A 20,561-nucleotide genomic window follows, 5' to 3' on the forward strand; every position below is an offset into this window, starting at 1 on the left:
AAGAGGGAATATAATAAAAAAATAAGGCCACTTAGGTGGTGGTAAAGGTTATGACCTGATGAATCTCCTGTATTTTGAGAGCTACTGCTACTATGTGTTCTGCTCTTAGCATCCTGCAAGCAGTTTTCTGGAAATGTTTTTATCCAGGGCAAACAACAAAGCATGACAGCAAATGTATTTTTAGTAATTAGGAAGAAACAAGCAGGCTTGTGTAGCTGCCTTAATTTAGAAAACAGGCCACTGGTAGTACCGTTAGCTGAAGCTGATTTCCTATCAACTGTCTTTTAAGGGAGAAACCTTTGTGCTGCTGTAAAGGTGAGCTGCTTTGTTATGTCCATGGGGAAATTCCAAGTCACGTCTCTACTTTTTTTAATATATATTTTTTTTAGCATCTGTGGGGTGTCAGGTTAGATGATATCACTGTGTGGGTGGGGACACTTCAGTAAAACAGCATGAAATACTCATGTACCAGTGCTGTAGTTCATGGAAGACTTATGCATGCAAACAAGATAGGTTTCTGTCTATTCCTCCAGGTTAGGGAACTATCTTGCAAGGTGTAGGCCTCTTGGAAATTAAAAGACTACTTTTTTAAATGGGGTATTTAAATGGGGTATTACAATTGTAGTAATTGCAAATAGTTGCTAGCTTTCAAAATAATTTTCCAAAAACATTAAATAATTTAGGGCATTTTCTAATGAGGCAAATTTTCTAATGAGGCAAATACGGTTTGTTGTTCTGGGAACATACAAGGTTAAACAGACTATCAGTCACATTAAACTTTCCCTGGTTATAAATATTAGATTTCTGAATAGTTTTGAGGGCCAACACCTTTTTTCAAATGCATTTAATGCAGCCTCAGGCATGCTGTGCTGTTGGTTCTCATAGATAGATATCAGCCTTTTTCATGTCATCCTGGCCACTTCATTCTAAGTCCAAATTGGTCTATTTTTTTTTTTTCAAATCCAAGTTAAGTGCTCTGAAAAATTCAAGTAATAAGTTTATTCCTTCATATAAGGAATATTCCTTCATAAATACCTTCCCAATACCAACATAATGTAAACTGGTTTTTGATATATACTTTACAGTCCAGTACCCTGAGTCTCTGAAATAGTTTACATGTAAGGTACATTATAAGTCATGTTTATTTGGAATTCTGCAGCCTAAAAATAAAAATATTTTGGTGTTCATCTGAATTTTCACTTTTAGTCTATGCTGCTTCCTGTTCATTTCTTGGGATAAGGTAGTTGATAGATCTTTGCACGCACTGGAGGTGGCAGGCAGTGATCTGTAAGTATGGGAAGCCTGGAGTTATCTATAGATCTTGTAAATTAAAATTTTTCTACCGAGACACATGTGCACAGTTAACCTTTTTTTAAAATTGTTCCAGCAGCTTTTGCATGGAGGCAGTGCTGACTGCCCTGCTGACCTGCTGTGACCTCAGACAGTGTTTTACTCTAGAGCTTCTTCCCCCTCCCACCCATTCTGCCTTACCTGTGGAAATGTTTGGGGTTTGGAAAGAGATTACTTGATTTTAGCTGGAAGTTATTGTTTAGGTTAGATTGAAAAGTGAAATTCTGTGGTGTGTGTGGGGCAGCTTGGTTTATCAGGAGGCATCCATCTAAGCTTGAAATTCTCACAATGCACAGGCAGGACGGGGCTCACTTGGTGTGTTGCAGAGCACAGACTGCCTTTTCAAGAGCTGCAGAAATACAAATTATTGTCTGCCGTCCCAGAAGGAATCCTGCTAGCCCCTAGCACTGTTTCTGTAACAGGAGTTGCATTGGAAAAGAATGTGACCACACTAGAAATTGTGCTAGGATAATTTTAGTTAAAGCAGGCACCAAATACTGCTATTGCAGCTGCAATGCAGCCAGAACCTAGAGGAAACTTAACAGTTAAAATCAGACTGTTGAAAGAAGTTACATCCACATGGCTTTGGATACCATTCATTAGTTTCTTTTTTAATGTACACTACGCAGCACTGATTAACGACTTGCAGTAGATGTGTGCAGCTTTTTTTTTTTTCCCAACAGTTTCACATAGCAGATTAAAAACTTACAGAAGAGCTGCAGGAGCTTAACTGACAGTTCAGAAAACTTTGTGTGTGACTTGCTGTAAAGTTTGGCATGATATATCTGGAGCTTAGAAATTAACATTTCCAATACCATTTTGCTTAAATTTGGCAGTAGGATGTAATGTAACTAAAAACAATATATATAAAAAAATTTAAAAGCCAGTTCCTGCATTAGAACAGAGCGGATTAAATACTTTCTTGCATTCATCCTCCTCTAGCAAATGAAATGTCCAGGAACAGGCAGTTATAGTTGTTCTGCAGCTAGATAGGAAAAATATTAATCTCTTTGGATCACCAAATTCTGTACATTATTATTTTTTCAGAAAGTTTTCATTAAAAACTAATCAGGAAAAAGGTTTCAGACTGATTGACTGTTACTGGCGTAACCCACCAAACAGAACAATAAATTGTAAAAAATATTGCGTACAATTGGATGTGTCTTAAAATGCAAAATTTCAGACTCCCAGGCATCAGTTTTCCTATCTCTACCAAGTCATGCTCAAGCCTCAAGGCCAACAAATTTAGAGTTCTCTTTTCAGAAGCACTAAGAAACATTGCTACCACCAGCAGCGGTTGCTTGCCCAGTTAAGTATTGACCTCCTACAGAATGGTCTCAGAATGCTCTCTGTTGTTGCCTAAGTTGGTGGCTCTGTGCCTACCCAACACTCATTTCTGAGCTTAGGTTTCTAAAAAGTCAGTCAACTCAGTCATGAAACAGGACTGGTAGCTTAGTCAACATATTAGGAACTGTTCAGTCTTCTCTGCGTTATTTAAAAAAAAAAAAAGTGGCAGCTGTCAAACTGTAGAATTTCCTGTGGATGGCTTTTCTAGCTCCTCCAGAAAGGAACAGTAGCTTTCAATATTCCTGCATGACTTCTCTAACTATATTTGCCTTTTTCCTTTTCTTTTAATCCTTCATAGCCTCTCATCCTCATGTTTTACGGCTAATAAGGTACCTGCTGACATCACCTGCTTTTTCTAAACACTTATGTGCATTTATCCTCTCCTCCTCCTTTTTGCACAAGAGGCAAGCTAAAGGCTGGTTTGGTGAGATGCAGCAGCAAGGCTGGATTCCCAGGTGTCCATCTCAAATGAGTTTCCAATCTCACAAAAGTTAAAAGTGTGTCAGACCCGGTCTGCCTGGGTTAAAATTTCCTGTGTGCTTCAGTTGTCCTCACTGAACTTGAGCTCGAGTCTGCAGAAGGCTTAAAAGCCTGTCCTTCAGGCTATCAATTTACTGTAGGAGGACTGGGAACATTTGAAGCCCCAAGTTAGCTTCTGTCACAGAAAAAGCAGCCGGATGAGTTCAGTCTTACTGTGTGTGCAACCTTTGCTCTTTTCTTGCACGCAAGTTTTTGTAGCCTCTCTGTGTTCTAGAATTACACATGTGGTATTGGAGTCCCAGCTCTTTCATGCTTATTCAGTCACTTTGGGGGTTTCGTAGTATAACAATGTCATATAAGTACTTGGGGGAAACATATCTCTGAGAACTAACTAAGTGGGACAACTGGTAGCACTACACCATCTGAAGATCTTCTGCATGACTCCTCTATTAGCAAGCTAAAAGTTTGGTTTCTGTTACTCCTCAGAACCACAAACCTTTTTCCCTTCTGCTTTTCCCATCATTCACACAGTCATCCATGCTACAGCTTTACAGTGTTGCTAAAATTGCTTTGAAATGTAGACTGACACATTTAAGTTGTAAACAAAACAAAACAAAAAAAAAGAATAAAATTAATAGGTGGTGTAAAATGGAGATTAATGGATAATTTTGTTATGTGTTTCTCTGATAAAAAGTACAGTGGAGAGTCCAAAATTGGAAGATGCTATTTTAAAGTTTCTGTCAGCCATTGTGATAGTTGATGGCTGAAATTGTCCTTCATTTTTATTTCTTAAGTCTTCCCATTCATTTTTCTTTAGAGCAGTGCTGGGTCTTTGTTAGTGGCAGCTAGAATTCCAGCAAGTCAGTCTTTGGTATTAAGAATAGAGTGGGAGTGGAATGCATTTATGTTGTAACAGAATAATAACATTTTCTTCAGAGAAATTGCAAGGGCTTGTTGAGACTTTCTATAACACATTTCTGTCAGAAGCAGTGGAAAGGCATTGTATTTGTCCTTCAATATGCTAAATAAGAGGTATTTTAGACTTAAGAATGTTATGTTTCACTTGATTAGCCTAATAGTTGCAATCTACAGTTACATGGTGCATTAGCTTTCAGTGCTGTATAATAGGACTGGCAGCATGGTGTCCCAAAAACTGTAATTGCGTGGGCTGCTGAACAGTTGTAGAGAAAGCTGCACAAAAATTCTATTCTAGACAGAATTTTTTCATTTTGAAATTAATTTCACAACAAATTCACAGTTGGATGCCACTGCTTGTATTTCCAGTGAATCATACTCCAGAAAAGTAATACTTTGCTTCAGCAAAGCCTGCCAAACAGTACAGTGATATAAATCAGAAATGGGATATTTTTTAATTGTAACTTTTCAAAATATAGTACAGTTATTAACTATGCCTGCAGGTCCTGACATTCTGATATGTTTGGTTTTGTCTCCACATCCAAAAAATAAATCCTTCACAAATAAGACAAAAGAGAGGGGTGGGGGGAAATGCCCTTTTTACTTATGTTCTATTTGTGGTAGGAAACTGACCCTCCAACAGCAATGATTGTCATAAAACCACATCTTTCATAGCTTAGTTAGAGCAAACCTTTACACAGTGACTTTTAATTTCCAGCCTAAGTTCACTGATGGCCATTCATGTATACCTTCCTTTCTTTCTTGTGACTATGTTGTTCTTCACCTTCCACAGTTCTTCCTTCTTTCCCTGTTCGGTTCCACTGACTGGCATTTTTAGAGTGCAATTGCATGTTCTTTCTATCTTTGGCTTGTTTAGCTTACGAAGACAAGGTCTTCCAGGTTATTAAATGCTGCAATTAAGGCAATTGCAGTTTCATGTACATAGACTGTCTCTAAACTGCGTAGCTTTGCACAGTTTGTGCTGAATTATTTGCTCTTAAATTGTAAAACCTGTCGAAGAAACTGAGAAAATATTTGTGCTGGTACTGAGCTCCCTGATCCTGCAGTCATTGCAGGACTGATCCTACTATGAAAGGTCAGGAACACCTAATTATTTCTTGCAATCCCAGTAGCAGTTATCTCCTTTAAGTTCTTAGTTCACCCATTTGTCCTTGTGTGTGGTACAAGGATGGAAGATAAAATATGTCTGCTTTTGCCCTTTCACTGAGGTTTAAGTTAACAATTTTATCATGCAGCTAGGATACACTAACAATACGTAATACTAAACTACTCTCACTTCATTTTTACCATAGCTTCCATCTCCATTCCATTTACTGAATTGATTCTGAGCTCTGACATAAATGACCATTTTACCTTAGCTGAGAACCATGAGACAGTGGTGTTCAACACCTGGTGCTAATGTTGCTGATACTAGTAATTTCTAAAAGCATGAAATAACAGTACTTAGGTAGTTATAGCAGTGATGGCAACTTGGTAACTCGCTCTTCATGAAATATGTTATGGACAGTTTCTGCAGATACAGTGATAGGCAACTTTTACTAGCACAGTCAAGAGCTGTTTAATTTGGGTGCCTGCAGCATCAGACAGAATTAGCAGCACCTACCCTGAGCCAAGTTGCACAAATGCGTGAGAAGAGGCTCGCTACCTCGGGGGTTTAGGTGGGAAATGAGAATTCTTCCTTGGAACCACATCACCCCTCTTACACGACCCACTTCAGTCTCTATCCAGTCCAGCTTTTCACTCACCTCCTTGATAACACTTCTTCCCAGTTCAGCCTGCTGGCCACCTCTGCAGGAGACCCACGGGCCCTCTTTGTTTGACATGGCAGCCCCCTCTCTGTACTTTCCTTGCTGCTCCCCAGCAGTAGCAGGGTTTGAGTGAGATACTTCATTAGGGAACACTCAGTTGGGCCAAAGAAATGCTGCTTAGGTCACAGCTGAAATTTTGACTGACTAAGGAACTGACAAGGAAATGCTGCTTAGGTCACAGCTGAAATTTTGACTGACTAAGGACTGACAAGGAACGTGCCGTGGCAGTGCTCAGGTATCCCTAGAGAAGGGAGACTGTCAAAGTCTTGTTCAGCATTTGTGCAAAAGTAAAACTACAGTTTCCCCATGAAAGATCCTACTGTCACAAGATGAGGCTGGGAGACAGCCAAAGCTGAATACTGCATAGGTTTGTAGATGAAAAACAACACTTTGCACCCTGAGGTTAACTGCAAACCAGCTCCCAAATTCACCCTGTACCTCTTGATGTGATATGCATACTCTTGTTCAGTGTCTCATCAAGTTGTATTTGTTTCTGGGGTGTGATAGAAATTTTGACCTCTGTGATATGAAGTATGCAGAGGATTTAAACAGGGGCAGAGTGAAGTAAAAGAAGGAAAACAGTACAAGAGGAAAAAGGAAGGGGGTGTTGCATTTCCACATATACCTGTGACCTTTTGGTGTGGTTCAAGTATTGGTGTGTAACATTCTTGCTTTATTTTGCAAGGTTACAGGGCAGGAGAAAAAAAGTCAGTTTTATAAAATTTCTGGTGTTGCTTTATTCCTCCCTCATTACCTTCCTAAGAAGAAATAAATTTTAAGTTTGCAAGCTGATATATGATACTGTTTGACTTGTCTTTGGGTTAATGTAAGCAGAAAAAAACTACTGAAATTTTCAAGGGGAAGAATAAAGGTGTAAAGAGAAAAGGCACTAGAGATGTTTTGGAATGTGTGGAGAAAGGTTTGTATTTTTCTGACGTCCAGGCTGCATGCCACTGCACATCCTAGATGCTTGTTTCTCATGCCAGACAGTCCTGTCATCCTTGTGTCCTGCTTTTATAAATTTTTTATCTGTAATTGTCTAACAAAGAAAAAGTGTCACCTTTTTAGATCTTGATGCAAGTTCTCGGAACAATGGTTAAAGATATGAGCATGACTGTGGTGGCAGTAGTGAGATACTACTCTTCTCACAGAGCAGCTCATTTTGATGATCTTGGGTAACCCCTTTTAAAGCTGTTTTTTGTATCAGGACTAAGTTTCTGCATTGGTGTTATCTGAGGAAAGGTGGAGCGAGTAAGATGAACTGATTAAAGGTTCACTTTGTAATTTTTATAGCATTAGCCTTAATCACACTGTGATCTCTGAGCTGTGTGGTCTCACCAGTCTTTGTCCATGATTCTTGTATTTTACTGTTGATTGAATTTATTGAAGGGAGGGATGGGGTCATTGCACTTTCTCTGATTCAGGTAGACTAATCAAAATTAGAGGTTGAGGTCATGTGGATCACTGACCCTCTCTCATTACTTTGTTTGTACTTACAGCATTTATACATGCTTTAATGAGTTGAATGCTTTCTAATTTTCCTTTGCCTACAGAGTGAAGTGGCCATAAAAACAAGTGAGGCAATTTTAGATTTTTGCCTCTTTTAAATCTTAGATGACTGGACTACAGGCTAGGAAAGTTACAGAATTACAGCAGCAGAGAGTACTAAGAGCCTAACTAAAGCACATGCTGCTGGATGTTCTGTTTAGAATTCACTTCTTAGTGTAAATTGACAAGTGTTTCATAAGCTTGGCAAGAAAATGCTTATTTGACTTCTCCACCTTCCCCAAAAGGAAATTTCTACTAAGGCATGACATCTCCTATAAACTGCCATGAGTAATATATTCTGAACCGTTTTCAGATAAACAAGAGACCTTGCTATTCCTATCTGTAATAATTCACAGATAGAGAAGCTGATAAAGTAGTAAGATCTTGAAGGCTGTTATACAAACAAAACCCCTTGACTTTGTTCTTTAGAACTTATCAAACTATGTAGTATGGTGTGTGTATTCTAGCAAAGCATCCAGAATGTATTTTTTAATAATGCTAGTTTTTTATTAAATTGCAAAGTTGATGAAATTGTCTTGCTAGAGAAGAAAACTAAAACAGGAACCTACTGGCTTTTTTTAACCTTCTGTTGTAAGGAAATGTGCCTTTCTCCATTTGATTTGAAAAAGGAAATAGTCTGGTGGTGTGGCTATAGAACTTTCTCTTTCTGCCTCTGATTGCAAAAGTAGTAGTAAAAAATGAAAATAAAAAGTACAGTATTGAACAGCAGAATATTATGGTGTTGTTGAGATAACAGAATGAAAGTAATTATTTTGTTTCTCTTGTTTCAGGTGTGAGAAACTACTTGAAAGAAGCATTAGTGAATATCATTGCTGTGCATGCAGAGGTGAGGAGAAACTTCAGATCATTTCATGCTTATATTCATATGCTTTCAGTGTACTTTCGCTGGTAAATCCTGGATTTTTTTTATTGAAGTATCTTCTTTATTGATGTGTTTTAGATTAGGTTTAGCCAACCTGTTATGCAACGCAGAACTTTTTCATGGGCAGACGGAGATGAGTAGTTCCTGTTTATCCTCTCTATCACTCCATTACACCTTTTTGTCTCCATTATCTGATAAAGAGTAAAGCCAAATGCTAAAGTTAAATTCTCCCTTTCCATGCAGATAATATATAGGTATGTAGCTAGTTATGATGCTCTCTTTCTCTGATTATCTTTATTTTCCAAAACATCTGTAAATTAACTTCTGTTTCACCTTGAAGGAAATGTTTAATACATGCCACTCAGAGTGAAAAGCCAATATATGTCAGTCTTCTACATCCAATGGAAATAGGAAAGCTAAACACAGAAAGTTTTGTAGTCTTTCTAAGCACAAATACTGCTTGAAATACCTCAGTAGCTAATGGCTACCTAGGCTAGCGAGTGCATGTTAAAACACTGCTTATAACATAATAAGCTCAGAGGGGCTGCAGTTATTTAGCCTTTTGGGTTTGTATGCAGGAATTTTCTGTGGTTCTTTGAGTTAGGGCCTGTTTTTACATAATCACTCCTTCTAATCATCAAGAGTGTTAACATATTACTGTTGCTCCTGGTAGAAGCATTGGTAGTAATATTACTCTTACCTTCCAAAATACCACAAGTATGGCTGCTCTATCTTTTCCCTGTAATTAAATTATAATGAAATTCACTTGAGGCTTTTACTTACCTTATTCCTTCTTGAATTACAAGGATTCATACAAATTAAATATTTTCAGGAACTTCAAATTTAACTTGCAGTATTTTTGATACTATTTCAGTGTTATATTATAGCAGAAGCATTTTCACAGAAGCATTATGATTATACCAAATGCTTCCAAATGAGGCAATTAGAAACACTAAAAACATACACCAACATAATACCAATTTTTCATATTGCTTTTCAGTGTAGTGGAAATAGATTAAAATGGAAATTAGAGGTTTTGCTTTAAACAAATTTATAGTAATTTGTGACTTATTGAACTAGGCTTGTAAACATGCACACTTGTTAAAATGCTGCAGCAGAAAGGTGCATTGCTACACTCTCTTAATTGAGACTGATACTGATTCTGGCCTAAATAGCACTGCCTCATAAATGTCTAGATGTGAAATGTGCAGAAATATGAAAACGTGTGTCAAGACGAAACTCCCATTTCCACTGGTGAAATTCTGTTAAGCTGGGTCAGGTGTAAGTTTAGTTAGTAAGGCAACAAGTTTCTGTATTTTGAAACAGCAAAAATTAACTATCAGATAAACAGCAAGGATAGACTGAATTCAAATTTTGCTGAAATCAAAATTGCAAATTTGTGATGATTCACCCTTGCTGACAATTATTTTTCTGGGATTCTGTAAAGTAACTTCAAGAGTGCTCATTGCAGGCAGAAATATTCTCTTCTCAGGAGAAGATCTTCGGGCATGTTCCCAGTATGCTTGTGTTGAACTGGTCACCAGTGTTTGGTGCTGAGTAAGATTACCCCTTTCCAGCACTGGTTACAGCTGGTAGCTGATTTATGGGGTCAGTGAACTTGGCCTTTGGGGCAGACCTGCTTTTTGGAATGGTCAGCCATATGGGATGCTTGCTACACAATTCTTTATTTAAATCACTGAAAACTCTCTAGGAATCTTTCTTTCCTTGTTTTGTTGGGTTTTTTTTCCTTGTTGATTTTTACACTTATGTGTTAAAATCTTCTGTCAGTTGGTAAATTTCCTTGTCATACATGGGATCTAAACTTTGCGTAAAACAGAGGTATTTCAGCAAAACAGTCCACTACTTAATTCTTTAGAATTTTTCAAAGCAGAAACTGGGGAAACTTTATACATCTCATTTTCCTTGTTGTACCACTTTAGTCACATACTTAAGCTTACATACACCACTCCAGCTTCATGTGTCATCTTCTCTCCCAGCCCTGTGCAGTTTAATACAGCTTTATCATCACCTTTAAGCTTTGACACAAGTTTGGTGTGTCTGACCCATAATCTCACTTCCTCCTATATTCCAGCCTCTTGGCCTGCATTTTCCTGAATTCATTATAGAAAAATCATACTTTCTTTTTTTTAAATCCACAACAATTTCTCACTTCTGTAAAACTCCCTTTAAGGAAGATTGGTCTCTTCATACTTTGCTTCAAGCATAGGTTTAATAACTTTGTGATATAACTTGAAGTGAATAATAACTTCCAGTTACTATTCTGAATATGCAACTTCTAAAAGTTACACAAATAAATTGTTAAATAAATTGTTTTGATTCATGGGAAAACCAGTAAGGCTTAAAAGTTTTTTGCCAGGGAACTAATACATGGCAGCAGTGGCAGAGTCTAAATGAAAATCCATTCACACCCTCATACTCACACAGGCTGTGAAATGTTTATCTCTGCCACAGAGTATAATGACACTAGCCATGTAACAGTGGTCAAATATAAAGGAGTCTAGAAGAAATAGCAAGATATATGGGTAGAAGGTGGCTGAATGTGTGACTGTCAGTCAGACACCCAACTCTGAATTAAAGGTGCTATCTGCAAGACAGCAGTCTGTCTACAGCCACCTGACTACCTGCATCCATCAGCCAAAAGCACGTATTTTGAAGGTTAGCTGCTTTTTGGTATAGCAAAAAGGTTATCACAAATCACATAGCCAAATTTGCTGTTAACAGAGGGGATTGGTCAAAGTGCAGGGCAAGCATCAAAAGACACCCTTCATATTCTAGTTTCTTTTGAATTTTTTGGTATGTTGATAAAAATGAAGGAGACTTTTCAGTCAAAGATGTTTATGTTTTTTTATTGAAATGTTAATGCAGATGTTGTGCTCATGGTTCTTCTTTCATTAAACTTAGGTGTTTACCATTTCCAAAGACTTAGTTCCTCGGGTAATGTCAAGGGTTGTAGAAGCTGTCTCTGAAGAACTGAGTCGACTGATGCAGTGTGTTTCATCCTTCAGCAAAAATGGAGCTTTACAGGTACCTGAATACTTTGTACTGTCAAACATCTGAATCTAGAAAACTGAGAATAACAGAGTTATAATCTGGGTATTCGATTTATTGTAGCAGTGAAAGCAAGGAGATAAAAAGGATTAGCTTACAACCTATTTCAGATTTATGGAAATAACCCTTTGGGATAGTGGTTCTTGGGTTTGTTATATTTTAGGGTTATCTTTGTTTAGAGGCCATTAAAAGACTACCTGTATTCCATGAAATAAAAAGCATCCTAATGATATCTGTTTGAAATGTTGTTAAATATTCTCTTTGGCCTGACATAAAAAATCACTTTAAAAGAAAAAAACAACATAGAGATTGTTGAGATTTTGAGATTTAAAAAATCCCTAAAACAGGATGCAGGCGGATCTTGTAAGACTTTGCAGGACTAGTCACTTGTTTGTTTTACTCTCTCTACAATACCATGTTGTTGTAACATGGACAGAATAGCTTTGCTGTCTTTATTTACAGATGGAATGGTGTTGCTATTGGTTAAGCTTTAAAGGACTCAAAGAAACACACCTCTTTATAAAAAATCCGTTTGAGTCAGATTGCTATGGCTGTAACAGAAAAAGAGCAAACTCCCTATTTTCATTGAACATGACAGAATTCTTGCATTATGATAGGAAAATAATATCCGGTGGTAAGCCTTGTTTTCCAGTTGCTGCTAGTAATTGTTGTGGTGCACCAGTCTAGTTGTTCCTCTGCACTGGGTGATTGGGAATTTGCACAGAATAGTTTTATATTGCAGTGTATATAGCTTATGTTACATCATGTGGTTTGTTACCCCATGTCCCCATCACATGGTCTTTCCCTCACCTACCCCAGTACTCCCTGGTGGTCTCTCCCCTGGGTTATCTCTCCCCTCACCACTCCTCACTGGTGTCCCATTGGCTGTGGACCTCTCCCTCTGTCCCCATCCTGGGGAGTATAAAAGCTCCCTGCTGCCAGGGAACCCTCTCTTTTCTCCCATGGGTTTTTCTGCCTGATGTGTGTCTTGGAATAAAGAACAACATTTCCCACGTGGAGGTGGGGCTTCTCCAATCTTTTACCGTCTGTGAAGTATCGTGTGGGCAAGAGTATATAGCTAGCCAGAGTGGACCCCAACAGCCCTGGAAACAGATTTCTTCAAGTAATGGCATTGGACAGAGAATTAGTATAGAAAAATCATAGCCGAGTGATTGACTCCATATTTAAACCAAATCCATGAATAACAACAAAGCTACACCTATAACCCTTTTGTCTGGTTAAACAACCCACTGTAGGGACTTGCTGCCTAAGGCCATAATTGAAAGGCTTTTCTCTCCTTACTGTAAGTTTGTCACTCAATGGTCATTTTCTGTTCCTCTGAACATGGCAAATCTTTTCTGACAGACAACAGCAGCATGAAAGTCATCCAAGTCTTGTTAGGCTGAACAAGAAATTCTCATTTAACCTTCACTCTGTATTACCACATCCCATGACCTACAGTTTTGCAGAGCTTCCTTCACCCTTCACCTTTCACCCTTCCACCAGGTTTACTTAGGCTGTGGTACTTAAGAATGGGATAATGGTCCCTCCTAAAATGTAGAAAAGACTCCAGAATCTTAGGCATAGAACTTCAAAAAGTCCACAACTCCTGAGCTTGGAGCACTATACAAAAAGAGGTAAAATATTGTGTGAGAAAAGCATTTCTGATGAGTGTAAAATTTGGGGTTTCTGTGTTATATTTTGTGCCAGAAAGTTCTGGCTCTAAAAAAGCATAAATTTTACTGGTCTTTCTACCTAGAGGAGGGATGAGGGAGATACCTAAAAGCCAAAGGCTTTCAGTAGATGTTGAATTAGTTGTCTGTGTTGCATTGTTAAAAGTTTTGTTTTGGAAGATTAATGTAAAGGTGTAATGTAGATCTGTATAAATGTAGATCAGTTACTGTAATGTCTAACTGGATTAAATTTCATATTTATGCTTAAAGGAACAGAATATTAATTTTTATTAATTTCACTTTGTATTTTTAAATGAAATTATTTCATAGTCTCTTGCAGAATGTTTCTATTTCATATAAAAGTTGTGATGATAATGCTTGCTTTTTGAAGTCCAATGGATGGTCTATGAAGTAGTTATAATCTGTGAGTTCAGTCTCCTCCATAGTTTACCTAAGTGAAAATCAATACCTGGGCACACAGTACAGTGCAGGAATAAAATCCCCAAGCTCTTCTGCCTGCCAGGTGACACAAAAGAAACAAACTACAATCATTCTGCTTCCTCATCTGATGGAAAAAAATAAATTCACCAGAAGAACCAAGCACAAAATGTGTATTGACAAATTTTTGTACTTTTGTGTTTCCTTTCTCCCTGAATAAGCAGTGCTGTGAGAAATTAAACTCACTGTATTTAATTATTTTAAAAAAAAGAAAAAAAAAGTTGCATCTGTCTTTCTATCACAGTACAGAAAAGGTTAAACAGAACTGAAGATTTGTTACTGTTACTGAGAGACAAACTAGTGTTTTTTGACTACTACACAGTGACCATGTAAACAGTTTGACTTGAATCAGAAGTAAGAAATTGTTCCTTTCAGCAGTCTCCTGACAGAGTAGCATGGCAACAAAGAATACAGGAAATAAACTGTTAAAAGCCAAGGCTGCTTACAAGGGCAGTGTGCAATAGTATTTGCCTCTCAAGAAGGTGAAGCTTTGGGGTACTCGTATACAGTTGGTGAAAGGACATTATGTCATTGTTTCAATATTTGTATTTCTGTCTTTAGGCAAAACTTGAAATCTGTGCCTTGAGGGATACCGTGGCCATATACCTGACACCTGAGAGCAAGTAAGATATGCTGTAATGTCACTTTTTGCAGTGTAATGGAATCCTTGGTAAACGTACAAAAACACATACTGTAAATTTAGAATGAAGGAATTTTGCTTCAAATAGAATATGCAATCTACTGTGTAAATATAGAAAAAACAGATGCCTAGCAAGATTTTATCAGTTGAAAGAAAATGGTTACTTTTTTGTTGTTTTTTATGTGGACTTTTAGACACAAACTAATATTTGCCACCAAAAACAAATTGTAAAACTTCTTAACACCACTACAGCTGGTGAGGATAATTATGCTAAAGCCAGACACAAGCAGATCTTGATGAGTTTTATCTAGTTTTTCACAGCACTCTCATAAAACATAAATAACTTGCCTGATTTATCAGAGGGTCTACAGATCCAGATACTGGCATAGCCCCCTTGCAACTATATGGGGAATTAGGGCTCTCCATGGGCTTATATAATACCCTGCTCCTTCTCCACACACCTAATCAGGGAAAGGGAATTCAGCTTCACACTGTCTCCTAGAGTCAATGCCTTCAAAAGACTTTCAGCAATTTATAATTTCTCACTGAGACACGACTGAAGATGAATAGTGTGGGGAACACTCATACACGTTCATATAAATGGAGAAGGAAAAGCATGAGCACCATCAATGGTTGATGCAGGCAAGGCTTGTAAAAACAGGCTGTGGTAGCTCTCAGCACTTTTGAGGAAAGCTGATCGAAATTTCTAGGCGCTTATGGTGGGAACTGGATGTGGGCAGAATCAGTCATTATTTTAATTACCTTCACTTCTTTTAAGATTGGCATAACATGTCCCTGCAGGTGGTAATTTGATCATCTTACCTAATCAACAGTTTTGTAGGAGACATCGCAGTCTTAATGTGTCTTCATAGAGTCACACGTAGTGTCCACTGGTGTCACTGCATTCCAATTCAGAGTACTCACTTCCCTATTCTGATAGTGACAAAGGCCTCTAAAAGAAAACTACTAAAAGAAAACTACTTGGCACCGGCTCAGGTTGGATAAAATCAAAATTATATTGTCTGTAATAAGGCAAAGTACAGTGAACCCTGAAAGCCAGTGCTTCATAGAGGTTTTATTATTGTTGAACTTGTAACTAGCAGTAGTTGCCATAAGTCACCATATTAATCTTTTGCTGACAGGATTCCACCTGCATTGTTCCCTCATTCTGTTCCACTTCTGTTTCCCAGAGTGGGGTGGGAACCCCAAAGTCATCTTTGTTGATTTGACTGGATAATGGCCCAAAGAAACCTCCTCTAACTTTGAAATGGGCCCTACTTTGAGATCAGGGCTAGATCTAAAGTCCCTTCCTACCTAAAGTATTCTATGACTCTATGTTACCTCAATGCAAACCCACTGGAATACTCTTTGTACGCACCCTTGTGTAAGGCAGAATGCAGTGGTCTGTCTACTAAGCACAGAGAGACAAAATCAGTGTTTTATCTGTTTTTCATACACTGATGGTCACTTAGTTTTAGGCAGAAGGCAGGCTGGCCACTACCTGTTAACTTTTGAACAGTCCAGGATGTGACAGTCTTCAGTGAGCTGCTGATTTAACATTTCCTGTTGATGTATGATGTACATCGCATTCGGAATATCAAGATACATGCTTGACCCCATGTCTATTTTATGTTCAATTTGCACATGGATGTCAGGTCTCAGGTAAATATTTTGTCAGTTTATTGAAAAAAAGAATGGATAAAATATAGCATCTCTCCATAGGATTTATAGAGAGAAACTGTAAATGCTGAGTCTTGTTCTAGCAGAATATGAGTATTTTTGTTTTCCTTGCAGATCAAGCTTTAAGCAAGCTTTGGAAGCCTTGCCTCAGCTCTCAAGTGGAACTGACAGAAAGTGAGTACAATGCACCCTCTTGTTTCCTTTATGGTCTTTGGAGCCATTGCTGTTTACTCTTGTAAGAAAACTTTGTTATAAAAGGGTTAACTTTCATCCTATTTGACCCTTCTGAATTACAGAGCTGAAGCCTTTTTGGACAGAATCAAGAATAAGCTCAGTCCTTGCCTTGTTCATGGCCTATTAAATTACCCAGAGGATCCAATGTCTTTGTGACATATCCTGCTTGCCTGTCCTAGTCTTATCAGTTCAGTGTAGCTTTGTATTTGTCTTGTAGTATCTGTCTACTTTAGCCTTCCTTGTTAATCTTAAGGTTTCTGTGAGTTCCATTGTATTGTTTCACTGAATTTAGTAGCAATTTAAAAAATGGCCGAGAACAAAGTTCTGGCTTTTGCAAGCTGATGTATGGGGAACTCGTAAAACTGGCATGTTTCCTTTTAAAAACAAATAAGGAGTGTCTGTGGCTCCTAATTAACATCAGGAGGAGGAATTTTGGATTCTTCCTTTTCCACCACAACAACTTTTGACAAAGAGGTTGCTTTGCTGTGTCCAGCCTGGTATATGGTAGTCTATTTTACAACCACAGCATAATAAAGAGTAAAACTAGGACAGATTTGTAATGAGTAGAGTAGTGTTAGTATAGATGGTTTGAACTAGAGATTGGTTTCCTTTTGCTTTCCTGCATCAAATCAGTTTGCACTTAGCAGTCAGAATTTAGAATATTTTGTACACACATAAAGCAGCTCATGGTCTGTGCCTTCTTCCAGATGTCCTCTATGTAGTCAAACCTGCTCTTCGCTAGCCACAAGAAGTCTCAAGATACCTCCTCATCTTACTTAGCTCTTACGCTTTATTAAAGTTAATATCAGTTTTGAGTAAGGAGAGATCTTTTAACTCAAATTTTCCAAAACACCTGTAGAAATGTAGACATTTTTCTTCACTTAGTCACAAGCAGCTGAGCTTCATAAGACAAATGACAGTCAAGAACTGCATCATTATTACATCTGCCTCAGTGTTTTGAGCTCCAGACGGCAGAACCTATTCTGTTTCCCAAGTCACTATATGTCAGTTGTCATTTTTCCAGTCAGCCCATTGTAATCTATTGTATTTGTGTAAAATAACACATTTGTACTCTGACTGAGAGCTGTTTGGGTGTCTTCATTCACAATCACTACTGTGATGCTAAATGATTAATGTGGACGTGATCATTTTCCAGAGGACCCACTGAGGAAGCAGATACTGATTTTTTGGTTTAAGTTGTTATTCTTGAGCTAGTTTGTTTTTTTTAACACACAGTATATTGTGTTGTTGTTATTTGCTGTTCAATAATGCAGCATGCCAAAAAGTTCAGGTGATACATGTCTGCCCAATATGGCTTGTTTTTGAAATAGAGCAGAAAGTTCAGAGATCACATTATTCCCTAGATTAGGGAGAAAATAAAACACCCAGCCAAGACCTTAAAACAACTTAATGTATCTTCAGTGTTACAATCAATATTTTCTACAATCAACATCAACAGCATTGCTCCTACACCTGTAGTTTGTGGATTATGATAAATACTGTCCACTGCACCAGGTACTTTCTTGACAGCTGGGTAGATGTAAATTAACTATTGTTATGCCCCCAAATGAACCCATACACAGTTTATCTGTTAGGGACAAAATAACATAATTGTGATGAATTAATGTTTCTCCTAGAACACTCATAATATCTCTGATCTTTCAGTCATAATACTTAAGAGGAATCTACAAATACCTTCCAGAAACAAGCCTGAGAACCCAAATTTGCAATGCAGCTACACAAGAAAAGCAGACAGCGTACCTGAAGTCACAGACAGAATAATCATAACTTGCAGTTATTGTTCCCTTTTCAGAATCTTCTAAAATTGTAACTGTTTCCTTTTACAGGTTACTAGAAGAGCTGCTGAACAAATTCAAAAGCAGCATGCACTTGCAGCTGACCTGTTTCCAAGCTTCTTCATCAGCCATGATGAAAACATAAACAACACAATGCAGACAAATGTGCTTAACCATTGTACATTTTTTTTGACTACTTCAATTCCTTTGAACACCCTAAAAAACCTAAAAATAATTCCACTGGAAAATAAATTGAGATACAACTTTCTCAGTGATGTTATGGGGTGTCCTGCTGAGTCAGATTTGTGTTCCTACATACTTTGATTAAATGGTTTTCTGTCTTCTGTATTTCACTCCATGGAGGTAATTAAGTCAATTTTGTTTACATACACTTGTTCATGAAGAAATATTCATCACTGTTCTGCAGTCTCAGTTTCACTTGTTAAAAATACATTGAAATGTATTTTTAGCAAATGTCAGCTTAAATATGAGTATTACTCATGTTGTTCAGTGTATCAATCTTAATTTCTAGGTGTAGAGGATATTGAAGTGACGGGAAGACACAAATTCTATAAACTATTGAAAAGTATGTAATAAGCATTGCCCCCTAGAGCTGACTAATAAATGTCCAGATACCACCATATTAAGTACAATGCTTCTTTTGCATTTAAAAATGGTAACTTTTTTTTTTTTTTTCTGTTCTTATCTACAGTTTTGGTGTTTGTAAGTCTGATTTCTTGGGGGCTTTTATTCTCTTACCTATTTTTAATTAAACATGTTGCTGCCTTTCATGTTTCTCCCTTCTATTCAAGTATTGATGGTAATCTTCACATCTGAAATCTACTTTCATTGGAAATTACCAGAAAAGCACTCCATGTTTATAAGATCAGTAGAAAAAATGTCCAGGTAAAATATTCTTTGTTGTTAAGGAGTAGAATAGTTAACAGCTTCTCACATAGTAAGGAGGATCACAATACATCATTTGTTTTGCTTCTTCCTTCTTATTCTTCTTATCTTTCCTTGTTCTTACAGGCTTACTACCACTGTCTTCCTCTTGTTAGTCAGTCCTCTTTTCCTCCTTTCTCCACTAATTATTGGATTTGTATGGGGGGAAGTAGGGATTCAGGAGAGACCAGTTTTGCTGCCATTGTTTTGGGGGGTAACAAATGGGTTTAATTTTATAACTGATATCATGGCTTGGAATTAAATAATGCAGTAATAATACATTATTTCTGTAATTATGGTCATTTTGGGTATATCCTTTCAGGAATGATGCATAGTTTTCAAACAATTTCTTAATGTCAGCTCATTTATTCTGCCAGTTCAATTATGTACTTTAAAAATGCAGCGTACAATTCGTATAAAATGCAAATTTGGAGAAAGTCTGATGCACACATAGTGACTTGTTAATAAGATTTGTGTAAGTAGTAGCAGCATGTTGAATGGAAGTGTGAGACTTCAAGTATATGTTATTATCATTAAGCACCTGGAGCAATGCTGTTTTGTTAAGTGTTGTCCATTCTGCGCTGGTCATAGTCTCAACTGCTGATATTAACTGAAACAGTCATCCAGTTCTGTAAAAGATTTCACTTCAGAATAATAAAATATTAAGAAATATGGTCAAAATCTCTTCTTGAATTCCTCACTTTCCAAGAAGTATTATTTCTTTGAATTTTGCCAGACTACAATTTCTGTATTCGTATCAGACATGTTCTAAGTATTGAAAACCTATCCGTTGTCTGTGCTGTCTTAATATACGTTCAGACATCTCTTTATTGTAAGATCTTTCTCTTACTCATCCTTTACTGCAGCAGCTTGTTGCTTGTCTTTAAAACCCAAAGTCAGACTTCGTGTAGGTGCTTCTCTGAAGTAACTTATGCTTCAGAACATCTCGTTGGCGGCAACGAGAATAATGTGGAATCGATCAAAACATTCCTTGAATCCCATCTGATATGAATAAATGTTCACAGTCAAGTCAGAGCACTGCTTTTGAATAAATCCACTTTGTGGATTAAGGAAGTCAGTGAGCATGATGGGGGTATTGGAATCCCTTTGCATGGAAGAGATGTTGGGACTGCTGAGGCTTCACAGCCAATGTACAGCAGGCTGCAGTTCCTCTGAAAAGAACATTACAAAAAACAAGAAGTGGTCAGTGTGGGTTTTGCAATAAAAAACTGTTAGAAGATACAATTGGGTTTAAAAAGAGTTGTTGAAAGTGGGAAAAGACAGGGAGACCACACCAGAATACACCGTCAGTTACAGCTTGCAGAGAAGAGACACAGCAAGGAAATCAAAGTAACAGAAGTGAAAGGCTCTGACATTTAAAGCAAGGTAAACGCTAAAAACAGTACAAGGGAAAATAAAGTGAATTATTACATGAACTTTGAACCTCTAGAAAGATCTAAAATTGATACAAACTGGAAAAAAATTGTCATTTAAGTAAAAGCCTAGAGTGCTTTATTTTTACATAAGTGAAATATAGAAAGTAATAAGGCTATAAAATATATCTGACTTAAAAACTTACAGGAAAATTCAACCAAAATATGCTGTGTTGAGATATTCAGCCTCTGGAGATGTTGAGGCATTCTGTTACTTTATTTTGACATTTATTTTGAATAG

General features: G+C 37.4%; 1 protein-coding gene across 1 annotated transcript in view; it reads left to right on the top strand.

Moving 5' to 3' along the window:
- The window catches only part of EXOC2 (exocyst complex component 2), a 114,552-nt gene extending 94,991 nt beyond the window's left edge, over positions 1-19,561 (top strand). The window contains exons 23-27 of the mRNA XM_039698474.1: positions 8,261-8,316; positions 11,275-11,397; positions 14,154-14,215; positions 16,027-16,086; positions 17,994-19,561. Of these exons, the coding sequence (XP_039554408.1) occupies positions 8,261-8,316; positions 11,275-11,397; positions 14,154-14,215; positions 16,027-16,086; positions 17,994-18,087 (395 nt within the window). The 3' untranslated portion in view covers positions 18,088-19,561. The remainder of the gene's footprint in view (positions 1-8,260; positions 8,317-11,274; positions 11,398-14,153; positions 14,216-16,026; positions 16,087-17,993) is intronic.
- Positions 19,562-20,561: the final 1,000 nt, after the last annotated feature.

Source organism: Passer montanus, unplaced genomic scaffold, assembly GCF_014805655.1.
Source record: "Passer montanus isolate IOZ18808 unplaced genomic scaffold, ASM1480565v1 scaffold126, whole genome shotgun sequence".
Classification (NCBI taxonomy): Eukaryota; Metazoa; Chordata; class Aves; order Passeriformes; family Passeridae; genus Passer; species Passer montanus.